This window comes from Carcharhinus amblyrhynchos, chromosome 1, assembly GCF_965287045.1.
Source record: "Carcharhinus amblyrhynchos chromosome 1, sCarAmb.v2.hapA, whole genome shotgun sequence".
Classification (NCBI taxonomy): Eukaryota; Metazoa; Chordata; class Chondrichthyes; order Carcharhiniformes; family Carcharhinidae; genus Carcharhinus; species Carcharhinus amblyrhynchos.
This window is the reverse complement of record NC_137324.1, coordinates 61,940,844-61,965,054: the sequence shown is the minus strand read 5'-3', so window position 1 is coordinate 61,965,054 and position 24,211 is coordinate 61,940,844. Positions and strand designations below refer to the sequence as shown.

The window sequence follows — 24,211 nt, the reverse complement described above, 5'->3', positions numbered from 1 at the left end:
AGAAGTAGGCCATTCAGCTCCTCAATTTAATAAGATCATGGCTGATCAGACAGCAATTTCAAATCTGCATCCAGGCTACCCCCAATAACCTATCACCACCTCACTTACCAAGAATCTATCCACTTCTGCCTTAAAAATCTTCAAAGATTCTGCTTTCAGCACCTTTTCAAGAAGAGAGTTCCAAAGACTCTCAACCCTCAGAAACAATTTTACCTCATCTGTTTTAAATGGGCAACCTCTTATTTTTGAACAGTAACCCCTTGTTCGAAATTCCCTTACAAAAGGAAACATCCTCTTCATATTCATTACTTCACAATCCCTCAGGATCTTGTCAGTTTAAATTAAACCTTTTACTCAGCTAAATTCCAGTGAATACACGCTTATGTTGTCTAACCTTTCCTCATAAGACCCAGCCATTTCTCGTGTTGGTCTGATAAAACTTCTCTGAACTGCTTCAAACAGGTTTAAATTCTTTCTTAAATAAAAGGTGACCAATATTGTACACAGTATTCCCAAAGTGATCGCATTAGTATCCTGTACAACTAAAGGATAACCTCCTTACTTTTGTATTCAATTCTCCTCACAATATATTTAACATTCTATTAGCTTTCCTAAATATGTGCTGTACTTACATACTAGCCTTTTATAATACATGCACTAGGGCATGTGGATCCCTCTGCACCTCAAAACACTGCAATCTCTCACCATTCAAATAATAAGCTTTAAAAATAATTCCTGTCAAAATGGACAATTTCACAAGTATTACTCACATTGCCAGATCTATGCCCACTTACTTCACTTATCTACATCTTTTTGTTGCCTCCACAATTTACTTTCCTACCTATCCTTATGTCATCAGCAAATTTGGCAAGCATTCATTAAGTCATTTACGTAATTTTGACAATTAAGTTACAGCACTGATCCCTGTGGCACACCATTTGTTACATCTTGTCAATCTGAAAACCACCCTTTTGTGCCTACTCTCTGTTTCCTGCTTTTGACATATAATCACGCTGTGACGTCAACACATTATTATTGTTTGACTTGTACTGAAGTATATAAAGGACTAAAGAAAACTGAGTACACAGAGTATACGATGAAGAGTGATGGGATATTTGCCAAATCAAACTTTGATCCACCAAACAAGTCAGAGAAATATAGTTTGCCCGGTCTGCCCTATAGTCACTTCTGCTATGGAAGTATAAGGTAAGCAAATGAACAGTATCACTCGAATGCATTTTTGGAACCATGCAGCAATGGAGGCTGCTGAAAACACCTCATGGCAAATTTAACTGGGAAGATCTTTCATTCTATCAAGGTGTACATCAAATATCAAACCATAAGAAAATAACTCACATGGATGCATAATACCCTGGCTGGCAATGTCATTATGGCTTTCGTCTTACTTCAGTCCACAATACTAGCACTGCTCTATGGAGCAGGCATACTTGACAGATGGCTAGGTTTCTGGGGAAACAGGATTCTAGGATCCTTACAATTAACACCAGTCAGAAACTTCTGAGCTGAGGCATATCAACTAGGGTTCTGCTTCATAGCCCTGAGAAAGTCTTCAAAATTATCTACGATAGTCTCACTCTTCAGAAAGGGAAACACATAAGGGCCAAGGTGTTGGCAGTCATGGGACAGCCATCTCACCATTTTACGGAAATCACTGCAACGGTCAGCCTGTAACAGTGGTGCAAGAGGAAGGACTAGAGCAGGAAAAGTAATGTATGAACTGTTGACTGCTGCAACTTTTATTTAAAGCTGCACTTGTGGTTACACATTATTACATAACCCTCTCAATCCTATGCAGTTCCATCAGGAACATTATGAATATAATCCCCATTACTATGTCCATTTCTGTCATCTTCAATATTCACACCCCTCCCGATAAATTTACACTGCATATTCAAAAAGAAAAAGGTGCACCCAGTTTCTTTCCCTAACCAAGCATTTATTTCCTTAATTATAGGGGAAGATGATGGCATAGTGATAACGTCACAGGACTGGCAATCTCGAGTCCCAGGCTAATATGCCAGAGCACAGGTTCAAAACACACTACAGCAGCTGGTGGAATTGAAATTGGATTAATAAATCTGGATTATAAAGCTACTCTCAGTAATAGTAACCATGAAACTATCAATTGTTTTAAAACCCCCATCTGGTTCACAAATACCCTTTAGAGAAGGAATTATTACCTGCTTTGGTCTAATGTTACTCCAGACCCACAGCAATGTGGTTGATTCTAACTGCCCTCTGCAATGAACTAGCAAGCCACTTAATTTAAGGGCAATTAGGGATGGACAACAAATGTTGGCCCAGCCAGCGACACACACATCCCACAAAGTAATTATCATAGAATCCCTACAGTGCAGGAGGCCATTTGGCCCATCAAGACGGCACTGAGCACAATGCCACCCAGGCCCTATTCCTGTATCCCACATTTATTCTGCTGATACCCCTGACTCTAAGGGCCAATGCAGCATGACCAATTAACTTAACCCACACATTTTTATAGAGTATGGGAGGAAACTGGAGCATCCTGAGGAAACCCATGCAGCCACAGGGAGAATGTGCAAACTCCACCCAGACAATAATAAAAAATCTTTAATCATTGGTGAGTATAAAGTATGAACTATTTTCTAGTCTTATGTTTTTTTCCAAATGTCACCTCAATGGCAAGAGTGTGCATAATGGCAAAGGTCAGCCAGCAGCAGCAACACTTCCTAAAGCGTTTCAACAGAACACTTTCAGCATTAGGATGTGAAACAAATGCATCCCAATTCTAATCCGTGTGAAAGGATGAGCACAAAACTTGCAAGTAACTTCAGGAGCAATTATGTCTCTTAAGTTTATAACAGTGATTTGGCAAAACAAACCCTTTCCCATGGCAACTACCCAGCTGGAGCTACAGTTAAAGATGTTGCACTTAGAAAAAGAAAATCTGAAGCAGGGCCAATGCCTTCGCAGACTCCCCATTACTGATGTGGAAACATGGCATGGTCATGACAATCTTCTCCCTTATGTATTTTTATGACAACCCTACTTTGCTTCTTCTTCATTCCTAAGGAACTTCCTTATTTGTGCTCATTGCCATGAACATTAGAATCATAGAACATTACAGCACAGAAATAGGCCTTTTGGCCCTTCTTGGCTGTGCTGAACCATTTTTCTGCCTAATTCCACTGACCTGCACCTGGACTATATCCCTCTGCACCCCTCTCATCCATGTGCCTGTCCAAGTTTTTCTTAAACGTTAAAAGTGAGCCCGCATTTATCACTTCATCTGGCAGCTCGTTCCACACTCCCACCACTCTGTGTGAAGACGCCCCATCCCCCCCCACCAATATTCCCTTTAAATTTTTCCCCCTTCTCCCTTAACCCATGTCCTCTAGCTTTTTTCTCCCCTAGCTTCAGTGGAAAAAGCCTGTTTGCATTCACTCTATCTATACCCATCATAATTTTATGCACCTCTATCAAACCTCCCCTCATTCTTCTACACTCCAGGGAATAAAGTCCTAACCTATTCAACCTTTCACTGTAACTCAGTTTCTCAAGTCCCAGCAACATCCTTGTAAACCTTCTCTGAACTTTCAACTTTATTAATATCCTTCCTGTAATTAGGTGACCAAAACTGCACTCAATGCTCTAAATTCGGCCTCATCAATGTCTTACACAACCTCACCATAACATTCAACTCTTATACTCAATACTTTGATTTATAAAGGCCAATGTATCAAAAGCACTCTTTACGACCCTATCTACCTGTGACACCACTTTTAGGGAATTACGTGTCTATATTCCCAGCTCCCGCTGTTCTATTGCACTCTTCAGTGTCCTATCATTTACCTTGTACGTTCTACCTTGGTTTGTCCTTCCAAAGTGCAATACCTCACACTTGTCTGCATTAAACGCCATCTGCCATTTTTCAGTCCATTTTTCTAGCTGGTCCAAATCCCTCTGCAAGCTTTGAAAACCTTCCTCACTGTCCACTACACCTCCAATCTTTGTATCATCAGCAAATTTGCTGATCCAATTTACCACATTATCATCCAGATCATTGATATAGATGACAATCAATGGACCCAGCACTGATCCCTGTGGCACGCTACGAGTCACAGGCCTCCACTCAGAGAAGCAATCTTCCACTACCAGTCTCTGGCTTCTTCCATTGGATTAGACATCGGCTCAATTTACTACCTCTCCATGTATACCTAGTGACTGAACCTTGCTAACTAACCTCCCTTGTCAAAGGCCTTACTGAAGTTCACGTAAACAACATCTACTGCCTTCCCTTCATCCACTTTCCTGGTAACCTCCTCGAAAAACTCTAATAGGTCATGTTTAGCTAATCTATCTCGCACAAACCATGTTGACTCTCCTTAATAAGTCCCTGTCTGTCCAAGTATTTGTAAATCCTATCTCTTAGTACTCCTTCTAATAATTTACCTACTACTGACATCAAACTTACTGGCCTATAATTTCCCAGATTACTTTTTGAGCCCTTTTTAAACAACAGAACAACATGAGCTATCCTCCAATCATCTGGCACCTCACCCATGGATACTGACATTTTAAATACATCTGCCAGGGCTCTTGCAATTTCAACACTAGTCTCCTTCAAGGTCTGAGGGAATACCCAGTCCTGAGGATTTAGCTACTCTGATTTGCCTCAAGACAGCAAGCACCTCCTTCCCTTTAATCTGTATAGGTTTCATGACCTCCCTACTCGTTTGCCTTCTTTCCATAGACTCCATGCCAGTTTTCTTAGTAAATACGGATGCAAAAAAACACATTTAATATCTCCATTTCTTTTGGTTCCATACATAACCGACCACTGATCTTCAACAGGACCAATTTTATCCCTTACTATCCTTTTGCTCTCAGTATACCTGTAGAAGGTCTTAGGATTATCCTTCACCTTGACTGCCAAAGCAACCTCATGTCTTCTTTTAGTCCTCCTGATTTCTTTCTCAAGTAGTTTCTCGCACTTTTTATACTCAATTCTGCTGCCCATCTGCCAAACCCAGTAAAGAGTCCTCACAGCGCCTGTGAAATCGTTTCTTGGGGATAGCCTTCATTTCCCAATTGTCCTATAAAGTCCACATTCCCCAATTACCAGCTATACGAACATTTCTTGTGCACAAGATAACAGAGAGCTGAGTTATTTAAATGACCTTATCCCACCAAATATGCCGAGTTTCAGAAACCACTTCCATTGCACCAAAGATAATACTTCAGATGCTGGAATCTGAAACAAAAACAGAAAATGCTGGAAAATCTCAGCAGGTCTGACAGCATCTGTGGAGAGAGAATAGGCCAACATTTTGAGTCAGGATGACCCTGTGTCAGAAATTCATGCTATACGATATCCACTGCTTTTCCATTATCAAAGCACTTTTTCTGAAAAAAAATCAAATTTGACTGTCAGGAATTGCCATTACCTTATCTATATTAATTATCCTTAAATAAGTTCTCTCTCTCCCCAAGTGAATTATAATGGTTGAGCTTATTCACTGCCATAATTATCCAACTTAGTCCTTTCACACTTTCTAAATAGAGGTGTTACTTTAGAACATAACATAGAACATAACAGCGCAGAACAGGCCCTTCGGCCCACGATGTTGCGCCGACCAGTTACAAAAACAATGACCCACTAGCCTATACCAATCCCTTTTCGTCCATAAACCTATCCATAGATCTCTTAAACGCCCCCAAACTAGGCGCATTTACAACTGCAGCAGGCAGGGCATTCCAATCCCTCACCACCCGCTGGGTAAAGAACCTACCCCTGACATCCGTCCTATAGCTACCCCCCCTTAATTTAAAGCCATGCCCCCTCGTGCTAGCTTTCTCCATCCGAGGAAAAAGGCTATCACTATCCACCCTATCTAAACCTCTAATCATCTTATATGTTTCAATAAGATCCCCTCTTAGCCGCCTTCTTTCCAACGAAAATAACCCTAAATCCCTCAGTCTCTCCTCATAGGACCTCCCCACCATACCAGGCAACATCCTAGTAAACCTCCTCTGCACCCTCTCCAAAGCCTCCACATCCTTCTTGTAATGTGGGGCCCAGAACTGCACACAGTACTCCAAGTGCGGCCGCACCAGAGTAGTGTACAGTTGCAACATGACGCTGCGACTCCTAAATTCAATCCCCCTACCAATAAACGCCAAGACACCGTACGCCTTCTTAACAACCTTATCTACTTGATTCCCAACTTTCAGGGATCTATGTACACATACACCTAGATCCCTCTGCTCATCCACACTATTCAAAGTCCTCCCGTTAGCCCTATACTCGACACATCTGTTGCTCCTACCAAAGTGAATTACCTCACACTTCTCCGCATTAAATTCCATCCGCCACCTCTCGGCCCAGCTCTGCAACCTATCTAAGTCTCCCTGCAGACTATGACACCCTTCCTCACAATCTACCACACCTCCGACTTTGGTGTCATCAGCAAATTTACTAATCCACCCAACTATACCCTCATCCAGATCATTAATAAAGATTACAAACAACAGTGGCCCCAAAACAGATCCCTGAGGCACACCACTCGTAACCGAACTTCATGATGAATATTTACCATCAACCACCACCCTCTGTCTCCTATCTGATAGCCAATTCCTGATCCAACTTCTTAGATTACCCACAATCCCATACATCTGCATTTTCTGCAGAAGCCTACCATGGTGAACCTTATCGAACGCCTTACTAAAATCCATATTTTTTTGGAAATCTTTGGAAATCTTTGAATTCAACAACTTTCATTTCAAAGATTATGAACACAGCCTCTTATTTTTTTCCACTTACTTCAGCATTCTTACATGCAATTGATGTTGGATACCTCTTTTAATAAAAGTCTGAATAGCTTCTTTCAATATTACTTCCTTTCCTACAACTTGCCAATCTAATCCTCCTCTAGCTTTCTATTGCCATTATCACATACTTGTGTAAACCAGGGCAAATTACTCATTTAGTGCCTCTTCATCATCCACGAGATTTCCCTTTCCATCTCCATTAGCAACTATTTTACTTATCAGTTTATAAAATGCTTCACTATTTCTTTGAGGGTTGTCAGTATTTTCCTCAAAACATCCTATTAGGTGCACTAATTGTTTTCCTCCCCAATTTGCAATTCTTTTACCTGACTAAATATACTTAACTTTTCAAATCTACAAAGAGCAGCTAAAATCTGGAACACTTTTCCCAAACGTCTCTGAACGCTGAGTCGACTGAAATTGTCAAGATTAATTTTAATAGAGCAAAGTTATCAAGAGCCATGGAAAAACAAGTACAAAGCAACCATAAATTGGAAGGAATAGAAAAATAGGCTCAAGGAGCCTTTTCTATGCATTTTTGAAAGAAGTCAACCAGTTTAAACTGTCCCTTCCCAATTATTTATATTTGCTGATTATATTTTCTGTTTCCTAAATGTTCCTACATTTGCATGACCTACTCGGACTCATTTCATTTCTTAACATACATCTAGTACTACCTACTTTCTTGTTGGACTAAAAATATTTCATATCAAGTGCAATCTCCTCTCATCTCAGGATAACAGAAGAGAAGAATTACTGGCAGGAAGAATTACGACACAGTATCATACTATTGACTCCACCAGACCATGGCTATCAAAAAGTACTTATTTGGGTACCCTTTAGCCCCTCAAATCTATTCCACCATTTAAATGGGATTGTGGCTGATTTGCATCTCGTCTCCATGTACCAGCATTGCCTCAAACTTCTTGGCTAACAACATCTTTAACAACTGCACTTTTATAAATTAATAATTGATTTTTGTGGATGAGGACTCCAAACTTTCCCCACCTTTCATGTGAAAAGGTCTTCCCAAGTTTCATAAGAACATAAGAAATAGGAGCAGGAGTAGGCCATCTAGCCCCTCGAGCCTGCCCCGCCATTCAATAAGATCATGGATGATCTGTCATGGCTCAGTTCCACATTCCCGCCCTCTCCCCATAACCCTTAATCCCCTTGTCTATCAAAAACCTATCAACCCGCGTCTTAAAAATATCGAGCGAGGCAGCCTCCACCACTTCAACAGGCAGAGAATTCCAGAGATTCACCACCCTTTGAGTGAAGAAGTTCCTCCTCAACTCTATTCTAAACCGCCCCCCCTTTATCTTGAGGCTGTGCTCTCTAGTCCTACTGTCCTTTCTGAGCGGGAAGACCCTCTCCACCTCATTCCTAAAAGACCTGGCTCTAAATTTTAGTCTATGTATAGGGTCTAAATTTTAGTCCCTTTAATCCTAGCCTCTCCAGCCAGCAGAAATAGGTTATCCTAATCTATCCAATTTGTTCCCTTTAATGGCTTTAAAACTTTGATCAAATGACCTCTTAGTCTTCTAAATTTCAGGTATTACAACCTTACTTTGTGTAATCTTTCTTGTAATTTAGTCCTTCCAAATCCATGCATTATTCTGGTAAGTCGATGCTGCACTCCCTCCAAGGCCAATACATCCTTCCCAAGGTGTGATACCCAGAACTGCTCACAGTACTCCAAGTGTGGTCTAATCAGAGCTTAGTAAAGCTGAGGTGTGACTTTTAACTCCTCGTATTCCAATCAAGATGCAAAGGCTAGTACTCCTTTTCAATTATCTACACCTGTTCATGACATTTCAATGATCTACGTCTCTGGACCTCCAAATCTCTTTGGCCCTCACCTTCTTTTAGCTTTTCACCATTTAGAAAGTACCCAGGTTTTTCCATTTTTGGTCTAAAGTGGATAATCACACATTTGCCCACATTGTTTTCAAAGACATTTCCCTGTTCCTAATTATTTTAAAATAAAGTCAAACTAATGAGGCATGATCACCTTTACTAATCTGTGCAATCTTAATTCTTTCTTCAAATACCATCAAAACTATCCATGAAAGTTGGCATGGTCTCTCAAGAGACATTAGAGAGAAGAATGGTCAACAAGCCTTCATCCTGACCTTCAAAAGAATATCTCTGCATTTGATTTATAACAAGTACCCCCACCTCAAATCAGCAGCTGGGGATAACCAAAGATAGGATCATTAACATACTGAAAAGAAAAACAATTCATAGGATGTAAAAATACAAGGCACAAATTAGCCTTTTTAAACGCAATATATTTTATACAGCTATCCAGGACCCACTGCGAAACATTGGGCAGGACAAAGCATAAGGAAGGGGATTGAAGTCAACTATGTTGAGGAGAGCACAGGAGAACTCATCTCTCTTCCAGTCTACACCACTTGTGGATGGAACAGAGTAACAACATCAAATAATTCTGATATGACATAATCATTCCTTAAAAAATTAACATGAGAACATAACAGCCACATTGTGTAGATACAAGCATTAATTCTCTGCTCAAAACAAGCAGTTTCTGTACAAGTGTACACCAAATTATCCTAAGTTTTAAAAGTTGCATTCCAGTAGTACTATTTGAAAGTAGATGCTGACGTACACAAATTATTGCAAAGATGCAATGTATTCAAAAGCCCTTAATATTGCTGTCTTAAGTGAATTTATTTAGATGTGCCTGTAACTGTTTAAAAAAGGAAAAGGTTTGACCCCAATGTTCTAAATTGCCCTAATGCCAAAAAACATTTTTTGAAATATTGTTGATATTGTAATACAGGGAACACAGTAGTTAATTTGTGCACAGCAAGGTCCAATAACCACAATGGGATAGCCAGACATTTGTTTTTTGTTAAAAGCAAATCCATAGAATCCCTGAAGTACAGAAGGAAGTCATTCAGCTCATCGAGTCTGCACCAACTCTCCAATCTTACCCAGGCCTACCCCTGCCCTATCCCCATAAGCCCACATATTTATCCCACTAATCTGCCTAACCTACATATCCTTGGACATTAAGGGGCAATTTAACAATGCCAATTCACCTAACCTGCACGTTTGGACTGTGGGAAGGAAACTTGAGCAGCTGGAGGAAACCCACACAGACATTGGAGAAACTACAAACTTCACACAGTTACCCAAGTCTGGAATCAAACCCGGGTCCCCGGTACCGTGAGGCAACAGTGCTAACCACTGTGCTTTGTGCCATCAGCAAATACAGCAGATGCTGAAATCTGAAACAAAAACAGAAAATGCTGGAAAATCATAGCAGGCCTGACAGCATCTGTGGAGAGAACAGTTATCCGGACTTGAAACGTTAACTCTGTTCTCTCTCCACAGATCCTTGCTGAGATTTTCCAGCATTTTCTGGTTTTAGTGGTGCTGACGGAGGGATATGCTTAGTCTGGCAGCCACAAGGGAGTACACCTCCCATCATCTTTGAAAAGGACAGACAGTGATTGGGTTTAAGATGTCACCTCAAACAACCTAGCACGAATGTGTCAGCCCAGAATACCAACTCCAGTTTAGGACTGAGATTCTGACCCATGACATTCTTATTAAGGCAACGGGGCAACCATTGATCCAAGCCACTGAAATTTTTTTTTTAAACTGGTTCAATACTATTAGCACCATTAAGTATATGGTTTAATCCAGTTCCCAAAGGGTAGAAGCCTCTACATATTGCAAATATTATGCTTTTTTAAAAGAAACATTTCTAACATGTACTCGTCTACAGTTGTTTTTAATCATTACAAGTGATTAAATTTGAAGCCTGTAAATCGCAAATTGCAGGACAATATCACATACATGCCTGCTGCCTGGGAAAAGCAGCAAACATAATCAAGCACCCTATCCACCATAGACATACTCTCTTCCACCTTCTTCTGTCGGGAAAAAGATACAGAAATGAGGACACCCATCGACTTAAGAACAGCTTCTTTCCTGCTATCAGACTTTTGAATGGACCTACCTCGCATCAACTTGATCTTTCTCTACACCTTAGTTATGATTGTAACACTACATTATGCACCGTCTCCTTTCCTTCTACCCATGTACTTTATGAATAATGGTATGCTTTGAATGTGTATGGCACTCAGGGAACGACTCTTCTTACTGTACTCCAATACACGTACCAATAATCAAAACAAATCAAAACATTAGCCTCGACTTCATCTGCTGCATGCAAGAGAAAATTAGGGGAATTCGTGTACCTTTCTGGACGTGGATAATGTCTGGAAAATTGGTCAAGTGCCCCTGGTAAAGTGCTAATAAGTCCACGATCGGGTCAATGTCTTGTTTGGGCTGCTCTGCGAAAAGCTCCCCGATGGCATCGTAGGCGTCTCCAGTGAAGGCGATGGCGCGGTTGAGTCCCACCGAGAAGACCTGCTGGTCCATCTCGAAGGCCTGGCTCAGCAGGCGGAAAGAGGTGCCCACCTTCTGGTACTCCTTCTTGAAGCCCACCATCTGCTTCCTGGCGAACTCGTTGGCGGTGTGGCTGAGCTGGAAGACGCTCTCGTCCATGCGCTTGGTGAAGCCCTTGAAGCCGTCCACCCGGCTCTCCACCTCCTGCAGGTCCAGCGGGGTGGGCGGCGTGCTGAGGGTGAGGAAGAAGTTGCCCCCCACCATGTCGTCGCGCTCGGCCTTGCGCTTGCCCTGCTTCCACGCCTTCTCGTCGTTGCAGGTGAGGAAGTGCTGGAAGGCGTCGCAGCGGGCCAGCACCGGGTGGCTCGTCATGTGGTTCATCCACAGGATCAGCCCCTTCTTGCGCTTGGAGATGAAGTCCTCCTCGAAGCGGCCGGTGGCCTGTTTCTCGGGGATGTGGGGCACCGAGATGACGGGGAACTTCTCGACCAGGCGGCCGTACAGCCAGTCGAAGTGCTTGTAGCGGCGGTTGACCGGGCTCTGCGTGTGGCTGGGCACCAGGCGGTACGAGATGTAGCTCTTGATGCCCTTGAACTTGGTCTGCTTGGTGGGCTCGTCGATGGAGCAGCTGAACGGGTAAGGGTCCTCCTGCCACTCGGGGCCGTGCGGACCGCCCACCACGCAGATGCGGTCGCCGTCCTTGACGAAGCCCGCCGCCTCGCCCAGGATGAAGGCCTCGCCGCCCGACTTGACGAAGGTGGAGAAGCGGTTGAGGTTGCGGCTGACGGTGGCCGTGCTCTTGGAGGAGGAGGAGGAGGAAGCGGCGGCCGAGGAGGAGGCGGCGGCGGCCCCGGCTCGGCCACCGCCCGCCCCCGTGCTCACCCTGTAACGGCCCGGCCCGTCCAGCTCCGGGGAGAAGCGCATCCCGCCGCCGCCGCCGCTCCCGCTCCCCGACAGCGGCTCGTCCGCCACCGTCGAGTTATCGTCCCAGTCGTCATCCCAATCGTCGTCGTCGCCGCCGCTGCCCGAGGCTTGGTGCTGGAGAGCGGTCAGCTGGACCAGGCCCCCTCCTCCTCCTCCTCCTCCTCCCCCCGCCGCCTGGAGGTGGTGAGGCGGGGGGCAGAAGGTGCTGCCGACCCCCGGGCCTCCTCCGCCTCCCGCCGCTGCCACCTGGGGCTGGGGTGGCGGCACCGACGGCACGTTGGCATAGCGGGAGGCGGGGGGCTCTCCGGCCGCTCCCCCGCCAGCCGCCGCCCGCAGGATCTGCACGTAGGAGGCCGGGAAGAGGCCCCGCTCCCCCCGGCTGTTGACCCCCTCCAGCCAGCCCTCGATGTCGTGCTCACTGTAAACGGTCAAAACCTCATCCTCCCGGACCGAGATTTCCCCCACATTCTCACTCTGGAAATCATAGAGAGCCCGAGCCTGGAGCGCCATGGTCCCGGCCCGGCTCAGCCTCTAACACCCCTCACCCTAAAACACCCCTCACCCTAAGACACCCCTCACTACCCCTCACCCTAAAACACCCCTCACTACCCCTCACCCTCCCTAAAACACCCCTCACTACACCCCAACCTCCCTAAAACACCCCTCACTACCCCTCACCCTAAAACACCCCTCACTACCCCTCACCCTAAAACACCCCTCACCCTCCCTAAAACACCCCTCACTACACCCCAACCTCCCTAAAACACCCCTCACTACCCCTCACCCTCCCTAAAACACCCCTCACTCCGCCTTTCCCTCTCCTAGGCGACCTTCACAGCCCTCTCCAAACACCCCGCTACCCCCTCCCCGGCTCACCCCCGCCCCACTCCAAAACACTCCACAACACTCCACCTCACCCTCCCCAAAATCGCCCCTCACTTCATCTCACCCTTTCCCAAGACTCTGCTCACTCTGGATCCTGTTTCCCAAAACGCCCCTCACTCCGGATTCCACACACTGTCTCTCACTCAGGCTCCCGAGCCCCCTCCTCACTCCGGATCCGGCTCGCTCCTTCCTCACTCCGCTTCTTTTTCACTGAGCTGCTCAATTCCCTTGGCTCCGGCTTTTCCCCCCAGTTGAGTGGTGGCGGAGAGGCTGCACTTCAGTGATTTTTCATGTCCCTTTCCAGCAAGTTGTTGCCTCAGTTCCTAAATCCTGCGAGTTGAACACGGAATCGAGTCCCCGTTTGAATTCTGTAAAGAAACCTAACGGAAAACAATGAAGCAATTTTTTTTTGTTTCCCTTTCAAGAGCAACTTCCAGCTTCTTTCCTCGGAGCTATAGGCTCGGGAGCCGCTCTAACTGAGTGAGTGAGTGACTGACTGCTCCAGTCAGAGAAAAACACACGTAACCAGTCTGAACAAGCGAGCTCCGACAGCAGGGGCAGGGCAGAGCCTAACTCATAGACACAATGCAACGAGCACCAACCCACTCATCAGCAACTTGATTCCACACTTCACGCCATCAGAATTAATGCAATTTTAGCCTCCAATTGTGATTTAATCTGTTTGCATAAACATACAAAGCCAGTTCCTGCATAAATATCATTCATTATTATGTCACTGGAAGTTTTCTTTTGGCATTGGTACAAAGGGATTGGAACTGTTCTCGATGCACAATAAATATATAATCAGTTTAATAATTCACTATTTTAATTGCTAACGATGTCTGAGTGATATTTGCTCTGTTTCGTTTTAGGTCGTTTACGTCACTATAGTGCAGGAGTGTGGAATGCGAGAAACAGCCTGAAAGAATAATGCTTTTACCTAAAGTCAACTTATTTTGCTGGTCGCTAAGATTCATTACTTTGGTGAAGTGCTACCAGCAGCTCCATTTCTGGCTGGAAAACAACACCGAGTGGAAAGGAAACAAAGGAGAATGGTGGCAAAGAAGCTGTTCTCTGGAAACCGGAGCCACAGTGTAAAAGCATCCATTTCAGATGTCGGATCGATGGCACTATGTGAAATAAAGGATTACTTAAGTTGTTTGCTACCATGTTTACTCTACGAGCGAAGGAAATAAAAATGATCTACCTTCAGATTTTTTAACTTATCAGAAGCACCCTGCACACACTGCTGTGGAGATGTGACACCAATAATGTTTTTATATTGAGGATAACGTGAAATGATCTTCCTGTGATGGATTTGCAGATCGGAGCTCTTATTCAGAGATTGTGTGGCACCCGTTTTCCAGCGGGCTCAATCATGGGTAAATTTAGCAGTGTACTTCGTCAATTGATAAATTGGTCATTTTTAGGTGTCCGAAAATAGACACTGGGCCCCTTGCACGTTATTGAAGGACTGAAAGCCTGTCCAAGGATTCCTCAGGGAAAGTGATTTTCCAATAAATGGTACGTTTGCGACCTGAACTTTCCTGTTGTGCCCCAACTCCTCATGCTGGCCTCTCCTTGCCATTTGCTGGTCAGCAGCACGATAATTGTCCCAACAAAATGTACAAGTTACCTGCAGGCATGAACAGCTTGTGCACAATTAATGAGGCCTGGAGTCGGTGTGCCGCTGATTTGGACTTTAGAATGGACTAATTTCCACCCTCAGTTTGTATATGATCCTTTAAATTGATTACTGCAGCATTATCTGGACCAAGACTCCTACTTGCCATCATTCATAATGATGCAAATAATATTACTTTGCCTTTTCTATTCCTTTCTAAGTGTGTGCCTGTACATGTGAAGGTTATTGGGGCAGCACGGTGGCACAGTGGTTAGCACTGCTGTCTCAGCACCAGAGACTCAGGCTCGATTTTCGGCTTGAGTCACTGTGTGGAGTTTGCACGTTCTCCCAGTGTCTGCGTGGGTTTCTTCCAGGTGCCCTGGTTTCCTCCCACAGTCTGAAAAATGTGCTGGTTAGGTGCATTGACCCAAATAGGTGCCACAGTGTGGCAACTAAGGGAATTTCACAGTAACTTCATTGCAGTGTTAATATAAGCCTTAGGGGTGGGTTGTTGGGAGGTTGGAGGAAGTGTTGGATGGAGTTTGGATACGGTTGGAGGGGGCACCTTGGAGGGATTTTTGGGAGGTTGGAGGGGAAGGCTAGCTACAGAGTTGAATTGTTTTGTAAATTTTGTGTTTTTTTTGTAACTACTAACATCAGATTGTTCTGTGATTAGTTATCCTTAGAGAATCAGCATTGGGTCTCTAATTTTACCATTGTTACAGTCACTTTGCCTACTGCATGTATGTCTACTGAAAGAAGGACAAAACATACATTTATACAGCACATTTCACAATGTTGCAAATTGCTTTACAGCCAATTAAGTACTTTCAAGTTGTAGTCACTAGTATAATGTAAGCAATGCTATCAAATGGTTCAAGGGGCAGATTGGCCTACTCCTGTTCCTAATGCGTGTGTTTGTATGTGTTTCTGCGATGGAAGAAATGAACTGGCTTAGATAGCCTTTCTAATCCAATGTTATCTTGCCAACAGAAGGCGGAGTCATGAATGGAGTTTTTTTTTGTTAATGAAAGCTTACTGTGAGCAGGATTTATGAGGTACGATTGCCAGGACAAGCGTACGTACTGTACTTAGGGTGAATTAATAGCGTGTTTTACACTGCACGTTATTCTGAAGAGTCCTTTCCATTGACTTCAATCTTGTTCTTTTTCTATTATCCCACTCTATCTTGGTACTTTTTGAGTTTTTTTGAGATTTTGAAATATCATGATAAAATTATGTTGCATAGTTGATATTGAAAGTGTAGTGCAGTGAGAAACAGCAATCGGCAGAGTCTTGAGACTTGCTGATCAAAAACACACAGATACAACTGTGAACCATTCAGTCTTTGTCTCTGGCCTCTTAAAAGTTGTGTTGCACAGAGACACCTACAGACTCTAACACGTCTGACTGATAGTGAATGGGAAGAATAGAATAAGGGAGATGGTGGTGCAGTGATAAACACTTTAGCCCAGTAGCCAGGCTAATTAATGTTGTAGGGACGTGGCAGTTGGTGGAATTGAAATTCACTTCATAAATCTGGAATTGAAGTTTAGTGAGGAATGCTCCCATTTGGGACTAAGTCACAATGCAGAGCTAAGGAGTGTCGGTTGATGGGAATTCCTGTGATGCCTTGCAAGCCTGGACTCATTAATTAAATAGAAACAATGTGCAGGGGCACAGGGAAAAGGTAGGGGAATGGCACAGAGTCATGATGCTCATTTGGAGAACAGACCCGATGGGCCAAATGACCTCCTCCTGCACCATAACAATTCTGTGATTCTGTAAAAACCTGTGTTCAATCATTCCATTTTCCAATTCTTAATAAACCTGATTCATAATGAGACTTACCCACATTGTGTTCCATTTGTCATATTCTTTCCCGGTTCTTTAATCTGTTTATATCCTTTACAGTCTATTTGCTTCTTCTTCATAGTTAATCTTCCCACCTAACTTTGTTTCGTCAGCAAAATGGAATACATTACATTCAGTCCCCTCATGTCGGCCATTGATAGAGATTGGGCGAACCTGACACCCAAGCACAACCCATGCTATTACCTCCAATCCCATCAGCCCTATTTTTTTAACCATAATCTCTTGTGTGGCATTTTACTTCATGCTATTTGAAATTTCAAATGTATGATATCTACCCTGATAGTTATAACCTCAAAATTGTTTTGGAGGCTTGTTGAATCTAATATTATTGCTATCTTTCTAACTATTCCTCCATGTATCTGTTGACAAAGACATCGGGGGGCGGGGCAGGGTGGGGTGGGGTGAGAGCCATGGTCCTGTGAGGCAGATGTCACGTTCAGGGGAGGCATCTGGCTCTTATAAGTCAGTCGCTAAAAAGTCCTGGGCTGGAGTAATGGATGGTCTCATAGTGATGGTCGGACGGATGGGTTCTCTGAAAATAAGGGTGCACGTGGCCTCAATAAGGGGAAGGATCAGGTTGGAAAAGGGCATGGGAACATCAACAGTATAATGTTCGATGAAAGGACAAGAATGTCCACGTGCATAATGATGGATTCAAGGATAACAGAGGAAAAGGATAGTGATGGGAAAAAGGGAATTTATGAGTTGGTGAGTTTGGAGAAGGATGAGAGGAACCTGGTGAATGATGGTGGGAGATTGAAAGCTGGCCTCACAGACTAAGGTCAGCAGCATCATTTTCAAGCTCACCTTACAATGATGCAGTTTGAAAAACAAATTAGAAAAATATTGGTTGGGAGGAATTCAGCACAGTAACTTTGGCCAACTGAAGGGGCACCCAATAATTGTCTTGCTCAAACCGTGAAGAATATGGCTGAACTGAAGGGTCTAATATACCATCTGATCCTTACAGAGGCATGTCAAAATAGGTGCAAGGCCTAAGAATCAATGACCATTTCTGCCTCACAGACGCAGAGGAAATTCGGCATGTCCACTACAAGTCTCTCAATTTTTACAAATGCACCATTGAAAACGTCACAACTTTGTATGGCTCCTGCTCTGACCAAGATTGCAAGAAACTACAAAGGGTTGTGAATGTTGCCCAGTCCATCATGCAAACCAGCCTCCCATCCAATGGCTCTGTCTACACTTGCCTTGGAAAAGCAGCCAGCATAATCAAGACCCCATGCACTTGGACACACTCTCTTCTACCTTCTTGCAACGGGAAAAAGATACAGAAGACTGAGAACACATACCAACTGACTCAAGAACAGCTTCTTCCCTGCTGCCATTAAACTTCTGAATGGATCTACCATATATTAAGCTGACCTTTATACCTATCTGTAACTGCAACACTATATTTTTCACCCCCTCCTTTTCTTCTCTGCTATGTACTCTATGGATGCTATGTGTTGTCCGTATAGCACACAAGAAACAATACTTTTCAGTGTATCCCAATACATGTGAAAATAATAAAGCAAAATGCATGGGCCCTACAAGCATCAGTATTCAATGGGGCCATCCTTGGAAGGTATAGTAGCCAAGAGACCATGTGGCCACTTGGAATGTACTTAGAACTCCATAAGTGCACATCCTCAAGCAACTGCACATAGTGCAATCCTTTAAACTATGGCACCAATCAGTCAATGGCCATGACACCCTTCAAGAGGCTGAAATATCATTGCACACATGGATACACTCATGCCTATGTGACAGCAGCGTAACAAGGTGGCCCTAAGAGGAAAGACATCTACCAGTGGTTAAGCACTGGACCATCTCAAGAGGGACCTACATCCAAAAAGCTTTCCAACGCCAGCTTTCATGTCTGATTAATGCAGAGGCCACAACTTTGATACTGAACCATTAGATGACATCAGACATCACAATTCAGTGACCTCAGTAACATGAAAGTTTGTACCCAAAGCTAGAAGTTAAGTTAGCATTTGTCCTCATAGAGAACATAAGAAATAGGAGCAGAAGTAGGCCATCTAGCCCTTCGAGCCTGCCCCGCCATTCAATAAGATCATGGCCGATCTGTCGTGGCTCAGTTCCACATTCCCGCCCTCTCCCCATAACCCTTAATCCCCTCGCTTATCAAAAACCCATCAACCCGCGTCTTAAAAATATTTAGCGAGGCAGCCTCCACCACTTCAACGCGCAGAGAATTCCAGAGATTCACCACCCTTTGAGTGAAGAAGTTCCTCCTCAACTCTGTTCTAAACCGCCCCCCCCTTTATCTTGAGGCTGTGCCCCCTAGTCCTACTTTCCTTTCTGAGCGGGAAGAGTCTCTCCACCTCTATCCTATCCATCCCATTCATCATCTTATCCGTCTCAATGAGATCTCCCCTCATTCTTCTAAACTCTAACGAGTACAAGCCTAGTTTACTCAGCCTCTCCTCACAGCTCAACCCCCTCAACTCCGGCATCAGCCTAGTAAACCTCCTCTGCACTCCCTCCAAGGCCAAAATATCCATGCAAAAGTGCGGCGACCAAAACTGCACACAGTACTCCAGCTGCGGCCTCACCAATGCCCTATACAGCTGCAGCAAGACCTCCCTACTTTAATATTCAATCCCCCTCGCTATGAAGGCCAGCATCCCATTCGCCTTCCTGACCACCTGCTGCACCTGCAGGCTGGGTTTTTGCGACTCATGCACAAGGACCCCGAGGTCCCTCTGCACTGTCGCCTGCTGCAGTTTTTCGCCACGTAAGTAATAGTCCTTCCTACCATTATTCCTACCAAACTGGGCCACCTCGCACTTGCCAACATTAAATTCCATTTGCCAGTTCCTGGCCCATTCGCCCAGCCTATCTAGATCCTTCTGTAGACTCTCCACACCCTCCGCGCAATTTGCCGTTCCACCAATCTTGGTGTCATCAGCAAATTTCGACACCCTACACTCGGTTCCCTCCTCCAGATCATCTATATAAATGGTAAATAGCTGAGGCCCCAGCACCGACCCCTGGGGCACTCCACTAGTCACCAACCGCCAATCCGAATAGCACCCATTAACCCCCACTCTCTGCCTCCTAATGGTTCAGTAGGATTATTGACAAACATTCTACTACTAATGTTACAATGATAAATCAAAAAGGCAAAGTTATCCCCAATGCTAAGCTGCATTGTCTTGGCATTTGGGAAAGACATGGCCCAGACATCTGACACAGCAATCACAGATAACTTATTCTCTTCATTGGTACTGCTGAGTATCCGGAAATGTGCCTGAGCACCACTTTTCTTGACATTGTCCATCTCGTGAAGGCCAACCATGATAGAAATCCTAAGTCAATTAGTGCACAGTCATGCCATGAATTGTATATTGGTTTGTATTTTGTCACCTCAAAGGGATTCCAGACTCCTTTCGTATCCAGAAGACATGGAGGGATGGTTCGTTCATAAACGTATGGATCATTTAAAGAAGAGAGAGAGAGACACTCGTGCAGTCAGTGTTGCTATCACAAATGTTTTGAAACCTGTTAGCACCGAAGTACCTGATCAAACTATTATAGACCGAATTGATTTTTCCCTGGAAGCAAATTGCGATGAACTGTCTGTACCAGAAGAGGTATCCTGTTATTTGCAGTTCCTGTTAATGTCAATCCAGTGGAAGCATCTCAGATGACAGTATTACACCTCTCTACAAGAAAAAGAGAAAACCCCTCAAAGACTTGGTTTATAAACGTCCAACTCATGTAATGTTAGAATTTGGGCTTGAGTAACTTGGATACTGAAGATTGTCTTAAGGAATTAAAGGGGGAGGGATATGGTGAGTCCGCAGAGACCTGTCAATAACTGGTCTCCAGCAGTCTTCCATGTGTCAGAAACGGCTGTTAATGCGTCTGACTGATGTGGAATTGTGTCCATGAGGTGCTAACCAGAATGTGACGCTGAGCCTTTTCCTGAATTAGGACCCACTGAGGTGTGTGTGTGTATCTGCACTGGTGGAGGGTGTAGGCGAACATAATGATGGATCTTCATCCAATAGCTCCTTTACATCCTCATCAGAGGTGCTCTGGAGACTAAGAACATAAGAAATAGGAGCAGGAGTAGGCCATCTAGCCCTTCGAGCCTGCCCCGCCATTCAATAAGATCATGGCTGATCTGAAGTGGATCAGTTCCACTTTCCTGCTCTCTCCCCATAACCCTAAATTCCCTTGTCTGTCAAAAACCTATCTACCCGTGACTTAAATATATTTAGCCAGGTAGCCGCCACCACTTCAACGGGCAGAGAATTCCAGAGATTCACCACCCTTTGAGTGAAGAAGTTCCTCCTCAACTCTGATCTAAACTGCCCCACCCCCCTTATCTTGAGGCTGTGGCCTCTAGTCCTGCTATCCTTTCTAAGTGGGAAGAATCTCTCTACCTCTACCCTATCCATCCCTTTCATTATCTTATACGTCTCTATAAGATCCCCCCTCATCCTTCTAAACTCCAACGTGTACAGACCCAGTCTAGGACTAGGACTGAAGTGCTTGCTCAAATTCTTCCTCTACCTTTTCTTGCTATTTGGAATAGAGAGAAGAGATCATTAGTAATGATGAGATAGGATCCTACACTATAAATTGCTCCCAGCCATTGTCCATATGTGGCCAAGACAAACAGGAAGGACTCACAGGCTTGTTTGGGGAAGACTGATTTTGCCTTCTCTGCATGAACAATCTCTGTTCTCATCAACAGGTTCAACAAATTCTCCCTGCTTTTCATGGAAGGATTGTCCTCAGCTCTGGGATACCCCTCTTGTCTGTATTTTCCCCTGTCAATCATGGATGATCTTGTCCTGTATTAAGTTAGATGGATTGACTGTGAGCACTATAGATTAAAGAACAGTCCTGAAGCATACATGCCTGTTGTGTATACTGACCCTTCCCCAGTAAGGGATTAAGATGACATGTGTGCAGGATCCTCTGTGAGATGATGAGAATGTGGTTGGCAGACATTCAGTGCTGATATTTTATCTGCTGGTAGTATGTGATATCCCTGTGGACTCTAACCCATAGACTGCCTGATGCAGTCTAAGAGTGTGAGTTTGTAGTGAGTAGAAGTTTCACTTACCCTGGCAGAATGCATCAGATCATTCATTTGTTTCCTGCACTGCGGAGAGGTACTTATTTGGAGTCCATAGGCACTGACCTTCCCAACCAGCGTGCTGAGAGGCCTCGCTGAACCATGATGCAAAGGATTTTGTATGTTTGGTCGGCGTGTAAATGTAAATGTTCCATCCATACTTGGCCTGCAGTGAGTGAATGTATGTGTGGATTCTGTTTAAATATGTTAACAGGACCTTCGCCCCGATGAGGGGAACATAATATAACGGCAGGACAGATGAATCATTGCCTGGCCCATGACAAGATTTGACGAGCTTCTTGTTGAATCATAATTAACAAGCAGAAAAGTGGAAAATCCAGCACGCAAATCTGCCCCACCGCCCAGTGGGAATCAATCTAACTTTCCTGCTTGCCACCACACCTAATCTCAAGAATGGAAAATTTGGCCAAATGTCTTCCCAAACTCATTTAATACTTGGTTTATTCCATTGCAGTGCCCATTTCGTGGGGACTGTATTTTAGAGATTTCGTAAGTGTGAGGCTATAATCAGATTGTTTGAAGTATCTGTGTTACATGATTTTTTGAGAGTGTATAATGAGAAACATATTTTCATGTTATAGTAAATTATGGATCAATAAAGAATTAATTACATGGTAATCTAATGTGTGCACCAAATGAAAATGCCAATACATGTTCTTATTATACTCTCCTGTGGGTCTTATGCTATTATAGTTCTTTAGCAACAATACTATATGGCCTTATTACAAAAAAAATTAATAGCTTCTCCCCGAGTCACTCATCAACTCTATACAGAGTTGTGTTTACTTAATTTGCTATGGAAAAATGTTGAAACTTGGAAGCAAGATTATTTTATTGTCACAGTTTGTGAGTTTTCCCTCATAGACATCTCCATTCATGGTAAGATCATTTTTGTAAATAATCACGTCCAATTCCTGTGCATATGCATGGAATGAGTATTTGCAATAACATTTTTTTATAATTACAAATGGAACCATGATAAGATTAGAACATGCTGAGGAGGTTTAATGTTTGAGAAGCTATTGTGAAATTGTTATCAGCGAATATTTCCATCACATGATTTTCAAAAAGGTATTACCAGGAAGTTACTTTGTTGATATGCAAACCTAAAGAGCAATTGAAGGTTAATAACATATTCGCCTAGTAAATGCGTCAAATGAAAAAATGTTCACATGTATCAATTTGGTGTAATTGGCAACACTCTTCCTACTGAGTCACAAGGATGTTGATATACATGCCAGTCCACAATTTGAGCACTTAATGTTGGCTCGCACTCAGTACAGTACTGAGGAGGTGCAGCACAGCTGAGGTGCTTTTTGATGAGATATCAAACCAAACAGTCTATTCTAAAGCATATAAATGTTCCCATGATCAGGCTGGAAAAAGAATAGGTATGTTTGCTGGATGCCCTCAATAACATTTCTCCCTGAATATTAGAAAATGCAACTTTGTGCCTGGGTACAATCTCTGTTATGGTTTAAGTTTAACATAAACATGCAATTCTAATTTACTGTTGTGCACTCATCAGGCATTCACTGGTAGCTCTTTCAAGAAGCCATTGTTTATATTTGATCCCAGTACATGCAGTATTTGATTGTTAACAGTCTCTCTGAGGCAATGGCTGCACAATTGCTGAATCTATCACGCCTTCATCCAACATGAACAGATATGCACTTTCTCTGAAAAATATCCCAGTCTATTCAGCCTCTCCTTATAAATCAATCCATTAAGTCCCGGTAGCATCCTAGTAAATCTTTTGCCTGATTACTTTGTCTGTTCTCCCAAGAGCACTATGTTTTAAAACTACAATAGAGTTAAAAGAGGAATCAGGAGGGCAAAAGGGGGACACAAATTTGTTTTGGCAGACAAGGCAAAGGAGAATCCAAAGAGCTTCTACAAATACATAAAGGACAAAAGTGTAATAAGGGAAAGAATAGGGCCTCTTAAGGATCAACAAGGTCATCTGTGTGCGGATCCAGAAGCGATGGGTGGGATCATAAATGAATATTTCTCATCAGTATTTACTGTTGGGAAAAGCATAGATGTTAGGGAACTTGGGAAAATAAATAGTGATGTCTTGAGGAGGTACTGGAAGTCTTAAAGCGCATCAAGGTAGATAAATCCCCGGGACCTGATGAAGTATATCCCAGGACGTTGTGGGAGGCAAGGGAGGAAATTGCGGGTCCCCTAGCCAAGGTATTTGAATCATCAATAGTCACGGGTGGGGTGCCTAAAGATTGGAGAATGGCAAATGTGGTGCTTTTGTTTAAAAAGGGCAGCAGGGAAAAGCCTGGGAACTACAGGCCAGTGAACCTCACATCTGTGGTGGGTAAATTGTTGGAAGGTATTTTGAGACTCAGATCTACAGGCATTTAGAGGTGCAAGGACTGATGAGGTTCAGTCAGCATTGCTTTGTGAGTAGAACATCATGTCTCACAAATGTGATTGAGTTTTTTGAAGGGGCAACCAAGAAGGTAGATGAGGGCAGTGCAGTTAATGTTGTCTACATGGACTTTAGCTAGGCCTTTGACAAGGTACTG

General features: G+C 43.7%; 1 protein-coding gene across 1 annotated transcript in view; it reads right to left on the bottom strand.

Moving 5' to 3' along the window:
- The window catches only part of LOC145341004 (sorting nexin-18-like), a 61,805-nt gene extending 49,105 nt beyond the window's left edge, over positions 1-12,700 (bottom strand). Inside the window, exon 1 of the mRNA XM_080185680.1 lies at positions 11,070-12,700. Within this exon, the coding sequence (XP_080041806.1) occupies positions 11,070-12,654 (1,585 nt within the window). The 5' untranslated portion in view covers positions 12,655-12,700. The remainder of the gene's footprint in view (positions 1-11,069) is intronic.
- Between the last annotated feature and the right edge of the window lie 11,511 nt (positions 12,701-24,211).